The sequence below is a fragment of the Brassica rapa genome, chromosome A05 (assembly GCF_000309985.2).
Source record: "Brassica rapa cultivar Chiifu-401-42 chromosome A05, CAAS_Brap_v3.01, whole genome shotgun sequence".
NCBI classification, from domain to species: domain Eukaryota; kingdom Viridiplantae; phylum Streptophyta; class Magnoliopsida; order Brassicales; family Brassicaceae; genus Brassica; species Brassica rapa.
Genome location: NC_024799.2, coordinates 7,406,464 through 7,428,717, shown reverse-complemented (window position 1 = coordinate 7,428,717; position 22,254 = coordinate 7,406,464). Strand labels below are relative to the sequence as shown.

The 22,254-nt window shown below is 34.0% G+C and overlaps 3 protein-coding genes and 1 pseudogene across 4 annotated transcripts; 1 reads left to right on the top strand and 3 right to left on the bottom strand.

Moving 5' to 3' along the window:
* Nucleotides 1–1,765: 1,765 nt before the first annotated feature.
* Nucleotides 1,766–4,095, bottom strand: LOC103867902 (transcription factor bHLH10). 2 transcript variants are annotated; one of them, XM_009145990.3, is made up of 4 exons: nt 3,728–4,095; nt 2,599–3,463; nt 2,089–2,526; nt 1,766–1,988 (listed from the first exon to the last, which is right to left on the bottom strand). In XM_009145990.3, the coding sequence occupies exons 2-4, from the start codon at nt 3,421–3,423 to the stop codon at nt 1,887–1,889; spliced, it is 1,365 nt and encodes a 454-aa protein (XP_009144238.1). In that variant the 5' UTR covers nt 3,424–3,463; nt 3,728–4,095; the 3' UTR covers nt 1,766–1,886. The 2 variants fall into 2 exon arrangements, with proteins under 2 accessions (XP_009144238.1, XP_009144239.1); XM_009145991.3 differs by having other exon boundaries at nt 2,599–3,386.
* Nucleotides 4,096–4,348: 253 nt separating this feature from the next.
* LOC103867901 lies at nt 4,349–10,544 on the bottom strand (annotated as a pseudogene).
* A 252-nt stretch (nt 10,545–10,796) lies between these two features.
* LOC103867900 (actin-depolymerizing factor 6) lies at nt 10,797–11,884 on the bottom strand. The gene is made up of 3 exons (XM_009145989.2): nt 11,638–11,884; nt 11,200–11,465; nt 10,797–11,128 (listed from the first exon to the last, which is right to left on the bottom strand). Exons 1-3 carry the CDS (start codon nt 11,659–11,661, stop codon nt 10,978–10,980), a joined length of 441 nt encoding a protein of 146 aa, XP_009144237.2. The 5' UTR covers nt 11,662–11,884; the 3' UTR covers nt 10,797–10,977.
* A 1,012-nt stretch (nt 11,885–12,896) lies between these two features.
* Nucleotides 12,897–21,704, top strand: LOC103868234 (transcription factor MYB14-like). Its single transcript, XM_009146346.2, has 4 exons — nt 12,897–17,124; nt 17,215–17,344; nt 18,063–18,757; nt 19,127–21,704. Exons 1-3 carry the CDS (start codon nt 16,992–16,994, stop codon nt 18,559–18,561), a joined length of 762 nt encoding a protein of 253 aa, XP_009144594.1. The 5' UTR covers nt 12,897–16,991; the 3' UTR covers nt 18,562–18,757; nt 19,127–21,704.
* Nucleotides 21,705–22,254: the final 550 nt, after the last annotated feature.

The window sequence follows — 22,254 nt, the reverse complement described above, 5'->3', positions numbered from 1 at the left end:
GGAACTTTTGGAGCTTAGACGACAGAAAACAGGCCTAAACTGATGGATCCCAAAGACTTAGAAACAAGTTACCTCAATTTTCTCTTCATATTCATTCTCTTCACAAGGAGCCTCTTAAATACAAACTAAAAATACTAGTGGATAGATCCACAATCCTATAAACTAGAAAACATAATTGCATAACTAAATAAATAAACATATATGGAGATCAAGCTCCTACACTTACGGAAACGTTAAACAACAATTAGGAAATTAAGAAACGCCTTCTATCTTCTTAACCAAGTCTGGTTTGATTTGGTTATCTTGATTGAACCATTTGGTTCGCATCATAAACCCTCTTAGACCTCCTCAAATTTGTGCTCTCCCTTTGGCTTCTAGCAACTAGTTTCCTAATATGTTGGGTTGGCAATGGTGAGCGTATCAGTTTTCTGGTTGGACCATTGGATACCCTTAAGCCCCTCTTCTTATTCAGCTGTTTGGAACTTTCGGCCTTTGATAGTTACTTAGTTAGGGATTCCTATTACTTCCATGGTTGCTTCTTCTTGCAATAAGAATGGCTGGAGATGTAGAAGAGCAAGAAAACTAGAATCTGATGGCTTTCAGATTCACCTTACATCTTATATGTGCCAGTTCTTACTGCCATGAAAGACTTTTTTATAGGTTGTTTGACTTTCATTGTTATCTTTATTCGTTGAAACATATTCTTAATCAACATTAAACAAAGCTACTTTTATAAGTACTATGTACTTATATGTGTCAGTTCTTAAATGAGACTGAGCTAAACCACACTTGGGAAACCCTCAGACCACGACCAATACCTCAATCGTATACTGCAATGCAAATCTGCGGTTCAAAAGAGCTATTTATATAACATGCTTTCACGATGTTAGTAAGTCATCTGAACTGAAAGGTCTCGAAAAGCAAAACTGAACTGTGGAGTGAGTGAGGGTTTGTGAAAATAAAAACATATGAAAGAACATAAAACCACTAAATTAGTTAACTTTGTGAATTCTAAAAAGTATTTGAAGCTAATTATTTTTATTTTCATTTAATGATTTACCTGAATGTGAATCTGCGAAAACATTGTTGTCAAGTGATATTATATTTCTACGAATTAATCATCCGAATAATTGTCTTGGCACACCATAACTAAAAAATTGAATCTGGGTACAAACTATATTATTACTGAAAATAACATGTGAACCTGAACGAAATAAGGAATAGTCTAAAAGAGGAATAGACAACAAGAAAATGACAAGAGAGTTAAGAACAAAAACATATCCAAAAATCCAAAAGAAAGCGTGACACACTGGGTGGTTCTATATCTTAATTTTTAAACTAAAATAAAATAAAATTAGTGAATCCGGTTTAATCCAATCCGATGATGTTAAACCGCAATCCAGAATCTCTAGTTAACGCGATCCGGTCTTGTGTTTAGGAGTTGGCGAGTTGCAGCTTCCAAAGATACAAAAGCCCAAGACAACTTTACTCTGAAAAGCTATTATGAATCCATGAGTCAGAGATTTCTACGTTTAAAATATTTAGTTTTGGGTTTGATTTTCAGGTTTTTAATAAGGTTATATAATTAGACTAGTCAATAAACTTATGTTAGTTTGTTGATTAGATTTTGTAAGCGTAGTTATCTAAGGATAATTAATTAGCTACCTAATCAACACACTGGCCGAGTGTTTAATTGCGTTTCAATTTTGCAGTTTTGATATATATTTTAATATTCTGAAGAGTATCATTAGTTGACGAAACCATAAGCACAAAAAAAGAAATCCATAAATTATAAAATAACCAAAGTGATTAATAGTAACTAATCAGTCAAGAGGGTAAAACAAAGTTATTTAAGAAAAAAAAAGCAATTAAGCACCACTAGTCTCTCAGTAGCCGTTGGCTGGAACAGCTTCCATGTACTGTTTCTCCACAACCTCCATCACTGTGTCTGCAATTCCACTTGCATACACACAAGATCCTTCACAAATCTGCCCCCAAATCAAATTGAACAAAAAAAAGATTAATCTTTTAATTAGTTTTTGAAGCTACTAAAGAACATGATTCAAAGCACATAGATTTTCATTATACCTTAGTGTTGAACAAGAAACTGTAATGCTCACCAATCTGTCCTCCGGCAACATGGTGAAGATCGAGCTGAAGCTGATCAAGAACTCTGGTTGTGAACAACAAACAGTTAATCTTCTTCTTCTGGACAACCTTAATGGTCACTTCGTCATCAATAATACGCACATCAACCTCAGTGACTTTCGATTTCCTCTTCAGCCAAGAACATCTCAGCGCCTTGTTGTTGCTGAAGCAAGACTGGTCTCCTTCGCTCTTTGGCCTGTAAACCACATTGTCTCCTTCTTCTTCTTCTTCTTCTTCTTCTCCACCAACTCTAGCTCTCTTCTTGCTCCTGAATCTCCCAAACTTTTTCTTCTCCACAAGCATCTTCAAATCCTCTATAGTCCTCAACAGCTCCTTGATGTAATCTATTGCCTCTCCAACGATCGACGCTCTATCATTCTATTAAAACAACAATGTCATTCATACACATGAATCAATAACTAAAGTAAAAAAGGAAGCAAAGTAAAAAACCTTTGTGGGGTTTGGAATGAGGCTCTTGAGGTCGGAGAAGCGGTCGTTGAAGTGAACTCTTCTCTCACGTTCTGTAGGGAAAGTTCTGGACTTCCCTGATCCTCTCCCTTTACGGTTGTTACCACCACTGCTAAACTCGATAACCCCATTGTCAAACCCATCATTGTTGTTGTCTCCTTCGTAGTACATCATGTTGATTCCTCCTCCTCCTCCGTTAGCATCCATCTGAATCTGATCTTCAACTCCAAGAAAACAAGAACTGTTTCTTTGCTGGCTCTGGTCTCGAGTCTGGAGAGGGAAGTTGAGATGGAAGAGAGGGTCGTACATGACGGCAGCAGCGGAGGAAGAAGACATGATGTCTGAGAAGGAGTTGGGGAGCATAGACTGAGGGAGTGAGCATCTAGGCAAGTGTAGGAGACTAAGCAAGTCAGGAGTTGTTGAAGAGTTAGGACCCAAGTTGACAAAGTCTTGATAACCGTTGTCCCAGTTAGCGTGCTGTTGTTGTAGTTGATCGTGAGACATCTGGTGAATCTGGTATTGATTGTCACAAGGAGGAAGAGGGTTGATGTGAAACTGCAGAGGTGTTGAGGAAGGTTGAGGAGGACAGTCTTGTGGGCTGAGATGGAACTCAGGGAGGTCCTCCACGTCAACGCTGCAGTTGCTGTTGCTCGTGCTTCCGGTGACTAGAGTTTGCGGCGGCGGAGGTGGTGGTACTGCACTGCTCTCCGCCGTAACTTCTGCGGAATCGAAACAAGCCATCTCCTCCTCGTAAAGGTTTTCTCTTTCTTCTGCGTTTGTAACAAAATCAGTATTTAGATTCTCCATGAAGATGGTTCAACGAGTCAAAGATGATTCTTTTAAACACCTGCAAAATCAACAACACAACATTCAGATTTTAAGAAAAGATTTACAATTTGGAAAAACTTAGAAATTTGGAAACAAGTTTGCTTTTTTACAATCTTAGAAACAAAACCCAGTTCTAGATTGTCTTAAGGAGAAACAATTGCTTCATAAAAGAAGTTGTCCGATTCCAAAATTTTAAGAATGGGTTTAGGGTTTGAGTTTGACTGTAAACAGAGGATTAGTACGACAACAAACAGAGTAATTGGGGAGCTCGAGATTTTTGAACCTGGAAACGATTACTTCTTCTGGAGAGTTTCTCGATCTCATGAGAAGAAAGAAAATTTCATAAACAAGTCTCTCCTCTCCCTCACTGTGTTTCAAATATACGGACATTTGCAGATGGAGACAAAGAAGAGGAGGAGGGTGAAAAAATGATTATTTTTGCTAATGGATTTTTAAAAATAAATTATTGTTTTTTTCTCTTAATCACAAAAATGTTTTATCTAGTTATATCTCTAATCCAGATTCGATGGATGAGCTTTTATAATTACATAGTTTTTAAACGAGTTTAAACTTTAGTAATTGTAACAAATTAACATTTCTTTTTACTGCTAAATAAAGTTGACATTTAAAATAAATAAATATGTAAATAGTGTTCTTTTGGGTTGTTTTAGTTGGAGCATGTGATTTCTCCTTCTGGCCAAACATTGTAGGTTGGTTACAAAAGATCAGCAGATTGTTGGTCCCACCCCTGAGTATCAAAGGTCTTTGCAACGACTTCAAGGGGTACTCTCGTCATTATATGCGAATACGATGCCCTCTCTGAGGGATATGGGCCCATACGTTACCCTCCACTACGCCAGCAGACTCACCAACTAACCGCTTATCCCCTCGTTTGCTATTTCTCTTTTGCCCTTTTTCATTTTACTCTTGAGGATCTTTGATGTGTGTTATTTTTGTGTTGATATGCGAGGATCCATGTAATTTTTTAGTGTATAACCTTTGGATGTTTATAAACTGCACCATACTGAACTAATAGTAACAAAAATATCTATATATCTATATCAATATGTTTTTGTTTTTATTAGGATGGCACATAATCGTTTTGGATGTTGATTTGGACCCATAATATTTGTGTACTCGTAATATACCATTTGTTCTATTTTTACTTGAAAAGCTAACAACTAGATGTGAAATTTGAGTTGGAATTTTTTTTGCATGTAAAGTAATATACCTCTTCATTAATAATTGAAATCTCTGAAACATATGGAAAAAAATCAACCATTACAGTGAAGCCATGATTAATATTACAATTTAAATTCTCTAATCTTAATCATCAAATATATCTTTACTATAAACACTTTCCATAAATGGTTTGCTACTCTAATATATCAAATTTTATATTTTTATATATTTTCTTGTGTAATCAGTTCCAAATATATTTGTAAGATGGAATGGATTGTAAACAAAATTAAACTATGTATATATACCTCATCAGATATGACATTAGATACTTGGAGGAATATAGTAGATAATTATCTTTCAATCTTTTTTTGTATGTAAGCTTTGAATATATATGTTACATAAAAATTAATCTCCATCGTTAACTGTTTAGAAAAAAGAGATCAAGTAGAATAGTAAAAGTGTCATGTTGCAGTTAGGTCATGCAATATATGTTTATAACAAAAAGAGTAGGATTGTATGAGAACTTGAGAAGACGAAGAGGTAGGTCCCACATCCAAGAGTTTGGGCAATCTCGTAATGTTACAACAAAATTCTGGTCATCTACCTATCTCGTACACTGCTATAGGCTGCTACTATACGTCTGTAACCGTACAAACTTTGGTTACTTAAAAATCTTGGAGGGTGGGGGTGTTTTATCAATTTATAAATCTAGAGACCCTTTTATTCCAAACAACTTTCGCCAAACGACATTGTAATGTGAAGATGAGACCAAACTCTTAAAATCAAAAGTTCAATGCTCATCAGATCCTTGTAGAAAAATGTTATAGAAATGTATTGTATGTCATATGATTTATGTATATTAATTCTTGACCATTTAGGGATCTGATATTAATGTTTTATTGGGCTATATATACTTAGGGTTGATTGAGTAATCCATTATATAATTTTTAAATGGTTAAGCATTAGAGATGTTTTATAGAATAAAACAGTATTGAAAAAGCATGAACATTCAGATATTCGGTTTGGTTCGGGTTGGATCTGATAGGATCGGATATATGAGTAAATGAATTTTATATCCAATAGATATTTAGTAATTTTCGGTTTGAATTTTGTATCGGATACCACCAGTTCTAGTTCAGTTCTGAGTATCTGTTTAATATGTTAATCATATATATATATATATATATATATATATATATATATATATATTACAATAAGAAAGAATTTATATGTAAATCAAAGTGGCCTAGTGGTAACGTAGTTGTGATAATGGCAATTTTATAACTATTTAATATTGTAATCATATATATATTTACAACTTGTAAGAGTTTACGAGTAAATTGAAGTGGTCCAATATAGCACAATTGCTTTGCCTATTCAACTAGGGTTCAAAAGTGGTGATGAAACTTTTCTAATATTCTGGATTTTAAATTATGTATTTACCCGATTGGGTTTTGGATAGGACCAGAAACCAAACCGTATGTAAATATTCAACCGGGGTTCAAATAGTGGTGCTCTTTTCTAATATTTCAGATTTTAAATTTAAACTACGTATTTTGGTTTAATCGGGTACCTGATCGGATTTTGGTTGGATATGATCAGAACCCAAACCGATACACACGAGTACAAGTTATAAAATCTGACGGATAAAGAAAAACATAACCAAAACTGAATCAAAACACACGAGTTTTTTTCCGGTTTTTATAATTATGCGTAGTTTGGAACCACTTCTCTGAAAATATTAAATCTAATTTGAACCAAAATTAGTTCTACCAAACCCCGACTTAACAGGTCCAGGCCGTCACGATATCACAGACGAGAATCAGAAAAACTAGTATTTGAACATTTCTCCAATGCTTAATATTTGTTACTTATAGACTATGGAGCAGACATGATATATTTATAATTGTATATCATCAGTAAATATTTAATCTGAATTAAAAAATCTGACTATTCCCTCTTTTGCAGTAATTATCAGAATGATTTAGAAAGAAAATGACATTTACAGTTAGTTTTATTGCTTATTTTAACAGAAAATATTAAAAAAAAAAAACATTTACACGTTTGATTAGGGTTGGACATAAATACTTAAATTTTGGCTACTTTTGAATTCCTTATCCAAGCTTCTTCTCCATGTCTTCATCATCATTACTAGGTCTCATCTTGGAGAATGGATGCTCTATCTCCCTAGTAACATATGATGAGTGTCTATACCTATAAACTATATATGGAGCATGCATGATCATATGTTTTGATCATCATCAGTAATTCTTTTCTCTGAAACATTCCTCTTTCCAGTAATAATGATTGTTTAGGAGAATATATAATTTACATGTGTTTCCGTTTAAGTTGATATATCAAACTATATAACCTACGTTTGGCTTAAAAAAGATTATATTGAGTCTTTGCAAAATGAGTAAACATGGATTACAAACGTCAGAAAGTAGATAAAGTTAGCCTAGTAACAAGAATTATTGATGGGAAGAGCAGCCAGGTGGTGTTGATCCACAACTTCAATCACTTTGTTCGCTATTGCACTTGCATATATTGTTGAACCTTCATTTATCTGCATTTTATTCATATCAATAAAAAACTCAAATCCAATATATATATATATATGTATATATTCATTGATCACTAACCTTGGTGTTGAGCAAGAAACTATAATGCTCACCAATCTGTCCTCCAGCGACATGATGAAGATCGAGATGAAGCTGATCAAGCACTTTGGAGACAACCAACAAACAGTTGATCTTCTTTTTCTGAAACACTTTAATTGTTACTTCATCATCAACAACCCTAACATCAACTTATGTTACTTTAGACTTCCTCTGCAGCCATGAACACCTTAGCGAGTTGTTGCTTGGACACTGGTCTAATACATCACTCTCTAGCTTCTTCACTATGTTTTCATCATCATTAGTATCTTCATTAATACAATCATCCGAGTTGTTGTTGTTGTTGTTGTTGTTGTGTCTACCACCACATTTTTTCCTCTCAACCAAATACTTAAGCTCGCTTACTCTTCTTTGCAACTCCTTGATGTAATCAATTCCATCTTGAAGAATGGATGCTCTATCTGCCTATTAACATGTAGACATTATATAAATTAAGCAAAGAGACATTTGGAGACAAAGGAGTGAAAGAAATATAACCAACCTTGGTCGGGCTAGGAATGAGCAATTTCAAGGCCTCGAACCGCTCGTTCAAGTGACATCTTCTCTCACGCTCTGTTGTAAAAGGTTTGATCTTCTGCTTCCCTCTTCCTTTACGTCTAATTTTCTTGCTAAACTCGATGATTCCACCATCGAATTGAGCATTGTTGTTCTCATCACCAGCACTTGGCTGATCTCTTTGAGTAGTGTTGGTATCTAGGAAGAACCCTGAGTGGTCATAATTAGCAGAAGGGATCAATGGAGGCTGAGGAGGAAGGTTTAAGTGGAAGAGCGGGTCATATGTGAAGCAAGAACCGGACAGTATATCAGAAACGTTCGAGCTTGGTAATGGAACTGAGCATCTAGGCAAATGCAAGAGGCTGAGAAGATCAGGAGTTGGAGTTGTTGTTGTGTTTGGAACTGAAGTGTTCATAAAGAGTCCAGAGTTGTCCCAATTCGACCCGTGAATCATTTGGTGGATCATATGGTTGTTGTTGTTGTCGTTGCTGATTAGGTTCTGAGTTTCTGAACTTAGGAAAACAGAGAACTCCTCCATTGTTGGGAGCTTAACGTCGTCGTTGAAGTTGTTTGTTGTGTTCCCGGCGACCAAGATCGGTAGTTGGAACTGATGGCTTACCGGAAACCCTGTTTCTGTCGCCGTGTTGGGTTCACAGTAGCTGTCGTTGCTGTCAAGGATTGCGTCCACCAGAGGAGTGGGGTCAAAACATAAACTTTCCTCGTACATTCTCAACCAATTTTTGCTGTAACAAACCAAAGTTAATTTTCACTACTATAATCATCAAGAGACAAGCCATATAGTAGAACGATATTTTGCATAACTTCCAAATTAACCTAATCTCAAACTAGTTCCCTTCAGTCTCTGTCCCTTTCCTTTTTTTATGTGTTGTTTTCTGATGATCTTTGATTCTGATTGTTAAAAGGTTATTTTCTTATACATTTGCTTTAGTATTCTCTCTCACATTTTACATACTCTCAGACTTAGCAAATACATATTCGAAATGTATAAAAGAATGAAATGATCCCATTACCAGAGTTAGACGATGATGATCTTCAACTTCTTCTTCTCTCTTAAGAACCTTGAAATACCACAAACTGTATCATAAGCTTAAAATTCACACAGTTACACCTTCAAAGATCATTTCAGCACTTTGGAATTCAGATTTCAAGAAGAAGGAGGAAGCTTTTATTTCTGTTTTATGGGGTTAGGATGAGTTTGTGTCTATTGGGTCTTCCTTGTTTTTTGGACGTGTTGGTATTTGTTTAGACAGCTCTCGACTATATACTTGAAGACAGAGGAAATATTTTTCTGCTACATTTTTTTTGAGTTTTCCTATTAATAAAGAGTAAAATTTGTCAAATGAGCAACAAATTAAAGTTCCATCCTTTATTTTCTGTCACAAATAAATGTCCAACCCTGTAAGTTCCCAACATAAACCAAAAACATGTTAAGATTGGAAAAATGTTTTAAAATTGTTTTTATCGTTTTCAGTACAATCACACACCCAATATACAAATAAGAAAAATACTTTTTAAAATGTGTTTTAAAATTTTAAATTAGATATGGAGACTAAATAGGCAGCTGTAAATAGGTAGAGATGAATTCAAAAACATTTGGTTATTGATGTTCCCCAGTGTCAAACAAATAATGGACTGTGAGTAAAAGTTGGTAATTGTACATTTAAGAAAAAGAATTAACATTTGCTGCTGTTAATATGATAAAATGCAATAAACAGATAAATTAGTTGATACTCCCTACGTTCTTAAAAAATCCATGTTATAATTTTTTCACATTTACTAAAAAAATATTTAAAATTTTATTTTTCAATACATTATTTTTTTTTATTAACTATTCTCAATAACTTTTAACCAATGAAATTTTATTAAACACAATTGTATTTTTTAAAGTATAATTTTTTATTAATTAATGTATTAAAAATGTAAAAAATGATTTTTTTTGAAACAAATGTGTTTTCTAAAAAGTAGATCTATAAGAAACAAAGTGAGTATTATTTAGTAGAGAGATCAGTTGGATCATGCAATCTCGCTTTTTCAGACACAACGGCAATGGGCCCCACTCGGAATCTCCTTTTTAATTTTATATTTTAATTTCAGACTGTCAAGGGTAGCTACGTCATTTGATGATTCCACAAAATCTCCCAACCTCGCAATATCTCTTCAACAATTTGGTAACGTTAGGTGATAGGTCCTTTACAATTAGATCGCCTAACCGGATACACTATAGGATTGCGGTTCAACTTTAACCGGTTGTGTGGGAGTTCAAACCCACAATAAATATTCTGTAACTGATTGTATGACGTTTTTTCTTTTGAGTTTTGATTGTATGACGTTTTTTCTTTTGAGTTTTGATTGTATGAATTTAAAAGAAAAATACAGACAATGTTCTCTATGAGTAAAATGTTACAAGAATAATCTTTCTATTCGGCTGTTTATTTTAAAAATAAAATAAAACGAGTTTGTAGACCGTACAATGCATGTGTTGATTCAGTTATGGAATCATGAATAGTCATAGTTAAGTAAGCAAATGTGCCTTGACCGACCTGCTTTTAATAGCCTCATTCAAGTTTAACTACTTCACGAATTTCGGAGGCACGTCCACCTAGTTCCTTAGGTCACAGTCCATGCTTAAAATTCACACAGTTACACTGTTCTAGGAGTTAGCCTCCTCGCCTTGGAGATATAGCCTCTAAAATACACAAAAAAACAGGGTCTTGATCGATTGGACCATGAATAAACGAGGCAGATTTAAGAGCGAAAGCTCACAGGCTGGATTGTACGATAACAAAAACATGTGAAAAGATCATTTGTGTGCTTGTAATTACGTTAGAGAAAAATTTACAAGTTTCATGAATTTTTTATGGGTGCTATTTATCCGGTATTAAAAGCTGATGCGGTTTTACAGAGTCTCACAACTCGTACACAATCCACGATTCGACCCCTAGCTAACAACCACCAGTCAGGTTCTAATAACAACACTAAGTTACAAAGAGGTTTTATAGATGAGCAATCTGAAACATCAACTGAGTTTAATACACTTTGTCCATAGAACATGAAACTGTGATTACACAAATCCACCCACAAGAGACGAGAATATCCTGAATGATTATTTTCATTACATTACCATAAGTAATTGTCTTAAATAGAGAACAAATAATCCTCAGTTTGCTCGTTCGCGTAGGACATCAAGATCAACCTCAGTAGGATCAGTAGCTTGAATCTCGTAGTGAATCCCTTGAAGCTCCCTCCTAAACCTCTCCTTCGATGTAGCGTAAAGCATCTTCGCCCTGATTCTTGAAGTCTCCGGAGACCTACACAAAGTCCCCAATAATCCTCTTTAACATTATTATTATTTTCAAAAGAGTCAAAGATTCAAACTAACCAAGCGACGAAGAAGATTTTGCTCTTCTGGCAATTCTCAGCGGTGACGAAATCGAAGTCGTAAACAGCGTATCTGCAATCATTGTCGGGGAGAGAAGCTAAGAAGTCGTCGTAGCTCTCTGCCGGGTTTCCTGTCTTCTCAACCACAACTTGGTTTTTGAGTTCGTCGATCTTGAAGACGACGTAGCGATGAGTCTTCTTCCTCTGGAGCTCGTGGTATGTGGTCTTGCTCTGATCCGCAACACCCATTCCGGATGTTGCATTTGGCTGTGGATCGAAACATAAGATAAACAATACAATCAAAAGATTCGATTTTTATGGTTTCAAAATAAATTAAAAATCAAATCTTTTTTTTGACATTTTCTAAGAAACGAAACTGAAGATCTAAAGAGTGCATGCGACAAGAAGAGATCAAAGTGATGATCTTTGTGATTATTACCTTGCGAAGTCCTCTGAAAGACATGGATTGATTCTGTTTTCTTCAGACAAGAACCGGGTTTGAGAGAAGTATGACAAGAATGTATATTAAAAAGGGTAATTTAATTTATACGAAAAGAAAATCGGATGCGGATGCGTCGCTTTGGTGCGTCTTGGTGGACACTTTTGTTTACTAGTAAGTGGGCGGTGGCGTCAGAGCAACGCGATGACTTGACCCCATTTCATCTTTTTGGACGGATTCGACACACAAAAGGTCGTCTTCTTTGACCCGTAACTAGTCGCCGCGTATTTATCGAATTTTGGGCCTAGCCTTTTAGGCCCATTATTGTATTAACATTATAATCCAATGGGTAGGGGAACCGACGTCCTCAAAGAAGCCCTCTTGATTTAAGATTCAAAGAAGACCTACTGTTTTCGGAGAGACCAGTCCAAGATGCATGAAATGCGAAGGTAGGAAGGGCTCTGCATAGAGCTTTGAAGCCTTCTCAAGTGCATAAACTAAAAGAAGTGTTTGTGGAAAAGCTATCATGATGCAACAGCCACCAGGTGAAGATGCATTGCGAATGTGGTTAGTTGAAGCTAGGGGTGTTCAATCCGGATATCGGTTCGGTTTCGGTTCGGTTTTTTTCGGTTTTCGGTATTTCGGTTAGTAAAATATAACTACCATTCTAAATCCATTTTTACTTCGGTTCGGTTCGGTTTATATACCATCGGTTTTCGGTTTATTCGGTTTTATACCAAAAAAACATAATTATTTTGTTTGAGATCATATTATATGAATTTTAGTCATATTGTCAACACAGTCATTTATTTAAAAAATATTACATTTTCAAATAAATGCTTCTACCATCAAATAAAATAATCAAATCTATAACTAAAATCAAAGCTTGAAATTTTGAAAATAAAAATATGAAACAAAACAGAAACATGAAAGAAAAGTTTTTCCACTCTTCCATATTTTGTTCATTAAAGTCATGCTTTTTCAATTGAAAATTTTCTATTAATTATTGTCCATCAAATTTATAATCTTCATATTAATTTAGTGAAGACTAAAATAAATTAAAAAGATCAAAAAAGACTTATAAAATAAGATGTCTGAATTGCGATGTATTGTTATTTAGTTATAGTTCAAGTGTTTTACAAATTAAGGTTTTTTATTACTATAAAATTATGGTAATAGTTATTAACACAAATTTAACTTATGTAACAAATAGATTTTCATGTATTGTTATAAAATAGATACATATTTACATGTTTCTACTTTTAATCGGTTTTGTTCGGTTTATTCGGTTTAATCGGTTATATACCAAACCATATCCAAATCCTACGGTTTTTATAAAATTATATCCATTCGGTTTATATGGTATATACCAAAACCAAACCATATTGTCTATTTCGGTTCGGTTCGGTACGGTTCGGTTTTACCATATTGAACAGCCCTAGTTGAAGCGAATGCCAAGTCAATGACAAAGATATATAATGAAACTGATGATATAATTTTGCAAGACGCATATGAATGAATGATGTCTGCAGTCCATTTTTGTCTCAAGTCCAGGCTAAAGGATGGATGCTATACCGATAGATTTTTCGATGGCACTGGAAAAAAAATCGCTTGGTAACTCTCATTTTCAGGTGAATCTTTAAAGTGTAGGGCATTGTCCAAAAAGAAGAAGTCTGTGTCCAGATCATGAATCCACCACAACTTAGTGCATGAAGACTATAGTCATATTGTTAGGTGAAGTAAAACCAAAGTATTAGTATTGTAGAGATAAATTTGAAGGTACGGTTCTTGTCCTCGTTCGTACTTTCATTTTCTGTGGGGGTCATTGTAGGTCTACATAAATTATCATATAATTCAATCAAAGTGGAATCTGATTTACTTTTGTGAAATTATATTCTAAATGAAAAGGTTGATATCACTGTGGTTTAAAATTTTATTTTCCATGGTCAAAAAATGTGTACTGGCTTTTCTTTTTTCTTTAGACCTGGACTCTTTAGTCTTCGTTTGTGATTTTTCTAAGTGAAATATCTCAAAGTATACGACTTTGATTGCCTGTTAATTAATCTGAATACCTTGAAAATAAACAAAATCGTACAAGATATAGACTAAATGATTTTTTTCATTCTAAGATACTTGTCTGACATGCTTCATTTCTTGACATGTCAGGAAACTTAGGAACAAAGAGACCACAGGTAGTATTTATTGTGGAATTGGACCCGCTATAATCGTTAGGTAACGATCCATTTGTACGTTGATTTAATTTTATCAAATATTTAACCCAGACTTGCATTAAAAAGATGTAACACCACATTTGGAATAGTGTTTTTACGGCAAACGGCTATTTTATTAATCAAACTTGAGATGATCTGGGGAGCCAGACCGGAATAGAACAACCAATAAAATATAAGGATCTATGAAAAGAACGTGCATTCCTAGCTAAAGAATCTGCAATTTCATTCTGCGTCCTTGGAAAGTAGCTGATGTTGAAGTCCGAAAAACATAACCGAAGAGTTTGAATGATTTTCAGTTCAGTTGAAAAGTTGAGATAGTGTTTTATGTGTTCGTAAATAAGAGAAGATTACCCGCATTGTATTATTAAGATTGTGAACAAAGAGCACGATCCTAGTAATAATAGATGTCGATGACCTTTTCTAGTTTTTCTAATGCTGTAATTTTGGTGTAAATACATCTAATTTGAAACACCATTGAAGGTTGCTTTTGATATAACCACAAAGCGTAGTCGAATAGTACAACGGGATTGAAAAAAGTGTTAAACACCCCAGGTTCAAAACCTTTTAAATTCAGTTTTACTTGTTTATATTTCCAGATGACATAGATATTTAATTCTCATTAGAATTAATCAGATCTGTTTGCCACCAATGGACAAACCTTTATGGAATTAATCGGGGTCCGTCGAATACGCCTTGATTATTAAAAAGAGTTGTTTTTGACAGAGAACCAACAAATAGTTAAAGTAAGAGTTGTAGTCGGTGAAACATGTCAGAACCTAATTGTTGGATCCGTAGCACTAAATTATCAATAACGTCAAAGTTCCAACAATTTCATTCATTTTGTAATCTCATAGTTATTACTTTTAAGACATACGATAAGAACGATATGGTTCAATGTTTCAAAAGGACATCGGTAAACTATTTATTTTACGAATCACGAATTTCATTCTTAGCAAAAAAAAAATCACGAATTTCATATATTGATTCAAATTTCCATGAGATTAATATCCTTAAAAAAAATGAAATATCAGGTTTTTTATGATCTGGAGGTACCCGAACACGGAGGTACCGAACACGAAGACCCGATTAATTTTTTGGAGTGGGCCCACCAACGATAGACAAGTTCGATTATTTTACGTGGAAATTGGATATCCAAATTATCTGGCCACACATTTTGCTACCCCGCCGTACTGCTAGAGACCCTGACAAGATGACATCCGTTTGGTTGAAATATAAGACCATGTGCATGGCAGAGTTCTTAGAAGGATTTTTAGGCATGTACCCCGCAAAAAGGAGAAAGACTGGTAAGAAAAACTATGAGGTAAGAATCAACTTTTTTTGAGCTTTTGTGATTTTGGCGGATTCCACTGATAAGTAGTGGTCCGCAATTGATTATTTTTTTATTTTTATTTTTATTTTTTTGAAGAAAAAATAAAAAATAAAAAATTTGAAATTTCAAGTGGGATTCCAGCGATACACATGCTCTAAGGTTCATATGACTAAGATGCGGATACCAAGTCATATTTTTTTTTTGTAACTGAGATACCAAGTCATATTTAATATAAGAAAATAGATAACATAAGAAACAAAAAGAGGAATCATCACCAAATCGTACCAAATTATTTCAAAAGTTTATTTGTTTTTCTTTTGGCTAGCATGATCTCCCTTCTGTAAGAAAAGAAGAACCCTTTTACGTACCTACTTCAGTGTCTATCATTTTCCTTTTATCTTGACCAAACAATTGTTTTGGCTCTACATATCTATTTTTTTACCCATCATAAAGGTATTATTTAGAGTTTTATAAAGTTTTATAATATGCGCATAAAAAGAATATGACACCTTTAGTGTTTTTATTGATTTATGATAGGTCATCCAACAGGATAGATGGAAATTAAAAATTAATTTTGGGCCATGATCTGATTGGAATTAAGCACTAAGAGCCTTTTTGACATTTTTATGTATATGTAATTTGAACATTGGCTTCCTCTTACATTAGTATTATTCATATAGTTTTTTGCGTCGTAGTTTTTTTTCTCTCACTCGAGTCGTGAAAGTAGCTTTTCCATGTGTGAACAGAATATGCGTACAATATATGCACATATTTATATGATATATCCAATCTAAAGGTGAATAATATATGGATTTCATAACTCACCAAGTAAATCCATATATAAATGTAATCTAGCATTATATAATATGGTAGGTCTATTTAGTGAAATAGCAACTTATATAGTAAACATTTGTCGCTATGTGTCATATTTTAGCCATTTGTAAGCTAACTGAGGAATCAGTATCCAATCAAATCTTATAATTATATACTGTATAAATTATATCGTGTATTTGGTACGTATATCTATGTGTTAATATGAAGCTGAGCTCCCGCCTCCCGGATACCATAAAACATGGGCATATATATCAGGACAAGTTGATAATCGAGTGTTAGAAAATGTGTGCATCCACGTCTAGTTATTAGTGCTACTCATGTGCCTTTACACAAATATCATTCTTCTTTTGCATAAACATAATAAGGGAACTTTTGAGGGCTGCATTGGCAACACATCAAATAGAGTAGAACAATAATATATCAACGATGACATATGGAATAGTAAAATGACATATGTATTTCAATTGAAACCTATGTTTTGTTCCTTCTCATCTTAAAAGTATAAAATTTTGCAAAACTTAATGTAATTCGCAATTATTTACGTTTTAACATGCATAATACAAACCTCCTACCATTGTGTCGACCTCATCAAGATAGATTATAAAATTAAATACATGGAAAAAGTTAAAGGAAAAAAAGTTGGAAAATTTTGGACTGTGCATGTGAATCAAACATATATGAGAAAATTTCAACTTGGAGTTGTCCCACGGTTGTACTGTGATAAACTTAAACTAATTATAATATACTATGCCTTTTTGGAACAGTAATATACCATGCCTATATAATAATAAACAGACCAAACCTCTACATCGCACGCTTCCTTCAAACATTTGGCTTCTGTAGCTCTCATATAACTCTACACATATCCAATACATATCCTTCAAAAATCATTTTACTCACCTGAAGAATAAAACTTCTTTATTTGTAGTTTCATTTTCTTGAGGGTGCAACGGGGGAAAATGGGAAGAGCACCATGTTGTGAGAAAATGGGGATGAAGAGAGGACCATGGACTCCTGAAGAAGATCAAATCTTGATCAATTACATTCATCTCTATGGTCACTCTAATTGGCGAGCTCTTCCCAAACACGCAGGTTATTTTCAAATTTTTGTATATTATTCTTTTAGTATATCTTCTTACCAAATCAAAAATTCTTGACCTGTTGTTTTGTGGAACTTTTTAGGTTTACTCAGATGTGGAAAAAGTTGTAGACTTCGTTGGATCAATTATCTGAGGCCAGACATTAAACGTGGCAATTTCACTCCTCAAGAAGAACAAACTATCATCAATCTACATGAAGTCCTGGGCAACAGGTTTGTCTTCTTTTTGTTTAATGATTTCCTGAAAGAGGATTAAGAAACCAATTTTTTTTGGGATTAACATTTTGTTTTACATTTACGTCAACTTCCTTTTACTTTTATACTTTGCAAAAAAAATCGTTTAATTACTGTGATTGCATGTAAACTTGTTATCTTTCATTAACAACAACGATGTACATTTATGCAAGGGATTAGTAGAGAATCTCTACGAGATGATAACTCTAACTAAACAATATCTTAGATAAGTATAACTTATAGATAATCCTTATATATACTAATAATATAGTCTAAGTAGATAAACGTTTTTTGCTATTTCTAGTTTAGAACATACTTTTAACTCTTAACACTGTGGGGCTAAGGTCATACCCGTGATTTACTCTGTCTGTAGGGCTATAACTAATACGTTTTCATAATTTTGAATAGAAAAATCCCAAAAAGCAAACAAACTTGAATATTACTGTTAGACAAGATATGCACCTCAAGCAATGCAAAACATATGCTAGTAGCTTTTGTTTTTTTTTTTTGGGGGTGGGGGGGGGGGGGGGGGGTAAAATAGTAGCTTTTGGTTTGTTATCTTCTATGTATCTCCATGTTTTATGCTTTAATTTGAAAAGCAATATTAAAGTAATAAATCGATGAAATCCATACTATTTTTATATATAGATGCACTTTTTCTAATAGTGTTAGTTTTGTTTGTTTGTTATTGATTTAGATGGTCTGCGATTGCTGCAAAACTGCCAGGACGAACCGACAATGAAATAAAAAATGTTTGGCACACTCATTTGAAGAAAAGACTCAACAAAAATCAAAACAATGGCGGAGACAACAAAAACATTAACGGAACTAACAAGACCACACACAAAGACAAAGAATCTGTGATTGTCGACACAACCTCTCTACAACAGTTTTCTAATAATATTACAACATTTGAGATTTCAAACAGTAACAAGGACAATATGATGTCGTACGAGGATGTTTCTGCATTGGTTGATGAGAGTTTTTGGCCGGACGTGGTATCGGTAGATAACTCGAGTAATAATAATGAGAAAAAGATAGAAGATTGGGAAGGGTTGCTAGATATGAATAATAAGAGATTTAGTTATGATAATCCGAAGCTTTGTAGCGACGATATGGAGTTTTGGTATGATAAGCTTCTCAATAGTAGTCGTAGCATTGAGGAATTTTCTGACATAACCCAGTTCTTATTTTGATTTTATGTTGTTTTAATCGTTAAGATTTGAAAAAAGTCTTTTTGTAAACCAGATGAATAAATTTAAAAGTTGTTTTTGTTTTCTACGTTTTTGAGTGACCTATATCGTGTTTGCATGTAACTATGACGTTAACTGAAGTCAACCGAAAAATAGAAATGGGTTGCCTATTAGTTATAGACCTTGAAATCAATGGACGGTCTTGTTAAGCTAGATGGGCTTCCAACCTAAAACCAATTGGTGCTAAGTGGGTGTAGCCCATCCATCTTATATAATGTAAGGATCCCTTCCAATATCCGATGTGGGACATTTATCCCTAATACGCCCCCTCGAGATGATGGTTCTTTGAGCGTCAATCTCGGAATGTTCGGGCAAGGATCGATAGGCCAACTTTGGGCTGGATCGATAATGGATCGGATTGGACTGCATGGATCGGGCTCTGATACCATGTTAAGCTAGATGGGCTTCCAACCTAAAACCAATTGGTGCTAAGTGGAGTAGCCCATCCATCTTATATAATGCTAAGGATCCCTTCCAATATCCGATGTGGGACATTTATCCCTAATAGGTCTCCGGTCCGGCCCTCGGAAAACATAAACATTTACACCATTCGGTTGGTCCTTTATACCATTGGATTGAGACTATATAACAAAATTGAAATGATTAAAACGTGAGTATTAACGATTATCCACACGTAATAATCACACCAATAATGTTCTTTGAAATTTAAGTTTAAACCTCGTCATCGCTAAACATTATTTCTATAAACTAGCCAGCTATCAAATATATTGTCAAATTTCAAAGAAATGTAACTTGTAAGCTTCTTATAACGTAGTCGTCAACCAAACCAGTAACTTATGTAACTAACGTAGTTTGGACTTAAACCGAACCCAAAAATCCAAAAGAGGTACATACAAACCGTTACATTTATAGTTTGGTTCATAGATCATCAAATGATTCCTCTTCTGCTTATCAAGTTTCAGTATTTATCTCTGTCCCTCAGTCTTCTGCATCCTCGTCTTTCATGTCCTTCATTTGCACGGCAGCAACTGTGAACACTATCATTAAAGAAACAACTCTTTTTGTTGTTAAAACATCAAACTAAACTTAGAGCAATTGATAGAAACAATGGTTAGAATATTTAAAGCTAAAGGATATCTGTTATATTCCCAATCAGTTTGGCGAACTGAGATCTTGCTGTATTCAACCACACTTGCATCAATGCCGGCAAATATGTAACCATTGCTCTTATCAATTAATGAGCTTCACCAGTTCCCCAACACTTTCTTTATCCTGAAAACCAAAACGCTCAACACCAAGACAAGATGCTTGAAGAGAGTTGCAGAGGAGAGAGAGCAGACCTGAATATCCAATGTTGTAAAACTGACAAGACCGTAATCTTCAACCACACTGCACAGCTCACTCGTTAGCTTCCTGCAACAAGAACATGGAACTCATAAGTTACTGATAGAACATGGTATTGAGTCTTCTTCAGCTAGTTGCTACCCAAGGCCGGGCCTGAGAAATTTAGGCCCAGAAGCAAACAAATTTTTTTTGGCCCATTATCTTCAAAAATCAGAAAAAGTGGCTAAAAAAGAGGTCTAGTTCACCTCTCATGCGCATCCCGGCGCTCTTACCAGTAGAACTAGTGTAACGTTTACGTAATTGTTGGCCCTTTAATTATATATATCTTGTACGGCCCCAAGCACATGCTTTATGTGCCTCTACTCAGGCCTGGCCCTGTTGCTACCTGTACTTAACGGAGCAAGGATCTTGATTAAGATAATGCTGCAAGTATGACAAGTCTTGAACATCGGTATAGAAATCTAAACCGAAAGCTATATTGACAAACCAAAAATTTGTATTGAATACACTCTTGGCACTTAAATTTCCGAAAAAAAATTTATTCACTGAATTAAGCTCTGAATAATAAGCATTCTTTTTAGGTGGAAGTTAATGAGGAACTTGTTGGCTATTTTTAAAGCACACAATGAGACATGGATGTTCTTTTTCTCTTTACCTATTTGTGCTCTGTATGAATGTGATGTCTTTGCGGATAGATAAGACATGGAGGGATAAGTGCTTTAGATATTATCCCTTGTTATACAACATATTTTCAAGATATTTTTGTTTTGTCGATGATCTTTTGGTATTTGTTGAGGGTACAAAGCAATCTTCGAAAGAGTGATCTCGGTTTAAAAAAAAAAGTTATAACTAAGAATAAGTTTGGAGAAATCAACCATCTGTATGGAGAATATCTCTCACGATGTGGCATCTAATTCTAACAGATTTCCCATTTGAACCCGGTGTTCTCCCTGTACGCTATCTCGATTGATGAGGAAGAATGATTACTAGTTTTTTGATAGAGAAAATCAGAACTCGAGTTACAAATAGGACAAACCGGCCCCTAATGTATGCATGATGTGGGGCTTACAACTCCGCAGGTTAGTCATCATTATAACATCTCCAAAAGAAATTTTATAAATTTAAATATAAAGTTTTAAATAGTAAAACTTTATATTTGAAGTTTTACTATTCAAAACTCTAAACTAAAAGTTTCATCTTTTTGTTTGCATTTTGATCCTTATAATTAATTACACATCACATTTTGATTATTAAGTATTTTTTCATTTATCATTTTAATCCTTAAAACTTTTTTATGATTATTAAATATTTCAAATATACTTTTATAAATACAATTTTTACACATAAAATTAAAAAAATAAAAAAATAAGATTTATAATATTTTAAAACTAGAATTAGGCAACAAGAATATTACAAAAAAAACTTAATATTTTTTTTTTGAAAAGATACATGAAGACATAATTATTACAAAAAAGTAAATATTACAACAATACTAATAGTATAGTTAAGTTGCTCTGAAACCTCCCAAAACTCTAAAATATTGTCCTAACTAATTTTGTATAACCGAAGATGAAGCATTACAGATAGGGGTGGGCGTTCGGGTACCCTTTCGGGTTCGGATCGGGTATTTCATATTTTTGGGTATTTCGGTATAGAAGTGTAGAACCCGTTCGGGTATTTCTGTACTTCGGGTCGGGTTCGGATATTTTTAGTTCGGATTCAGTTATTTCAGATCGGGTTCGGATATTTAGATTTTGAAAAAAATATTAAAATTTTCATTTCTCAAATTTTTTGTATTTAAAAATATAATTTTCACTTAACTAATTTTTTTTTAATAGATTGAATGTTTAATAGATTTGGACATAACTTTTTAAAACTAAAAATGCATTAATTTAGTTATTTTTTAAAATTTTTGGACTTAACAAAAATTGAAATAAAAAACTTGACATGCATTTTAAGTGAGTAGCAAATCATTTTTTCCGTAATTTTATATATATTATATGAACTTAAAGTATGTGTAGCATCAATATAAATATTTTATATAAAATAAGAGACGTAAACTAGAAATATAAGGTTAATTATACATATGTTCAGTTATCTTCGGATATTCATTCGGGTTCGGATATTATCCGTTCGGGTTCGGATATTCAATCTCTCCTAATTAAATACCCGTTCGGGTATTTTGCTACTTCGGTTCGGATTTCGGTTCGGGTTTTTCGGATCGGGTTCGGGTGCCACTTCAGATATCGGGTAAAGTGCCAATCCCTAATTACGGAAATATTTTTTTAATGAAATAATGTGATATTTTCTTGTAGTTTAATATTTAATTAT

Coding starts and splice junctions, on each gene's coding strand:
- LOC103867900 (XM_009145989.2), bottom strand. CDS start 11,661: ATGTCTTTCAGAGGACTTCGCAAG. Junction 11,466..11,637: donor CTTTCAGAGGACTTCGCAAG/GTAATAATCACA, acceptor TTCGATCCACAG/CCAAATGCAACATCCGGAAT. Junction 11,129..11,199: donor AAAATCTTCTTCGTCGCTTG/GTTAGTTTGAAT, acceptor GACTTTGTGTAG/GTCTCCGGAGACTTCAAGAA.
- LOC103867902 (XM_009145990.3), bottom strand. CDS start 3,423: ATGGAGAATCTAAATACTGATTTTGTTACAAACGCAGAAGAAAGAGAA. Junction 2,527..2,598: donor TCATTCCAAACCCCACAAAG/GTTTTTTACTTT, acceptor TTGTTTTAATAG/AATGATAGAGCGTCGATCGT. Junction 1,989..2,088: donor GTTTCTTGTTCAACACTAAG/GTATAATGAAAA, acceptor ATTTGGGGGCAG/ATTTGTGAAGGATCTTGTGT.
- LOC103868234 (XM_009146346.2), top strand. CDS start 16,992: ATGGGAAGAGCACCATGTTGTGAGAAAATGGGGATGAAGAGAGGACCA. Junction 17,125..17,214: donor AGCTCTTCCCAAACACGCAG/GTTATTTTCAAA, acceptor GGAACTTTTTAG/GTTTACTCAGATGTGGAAAA. Junction 17,345..18,062: donor CATGAAGTCCTGGGCAACAG/GTTTGTCTTCTT, acceptor TTATTGATTTAG/ATGGTCTGCGATTGCTGCAA.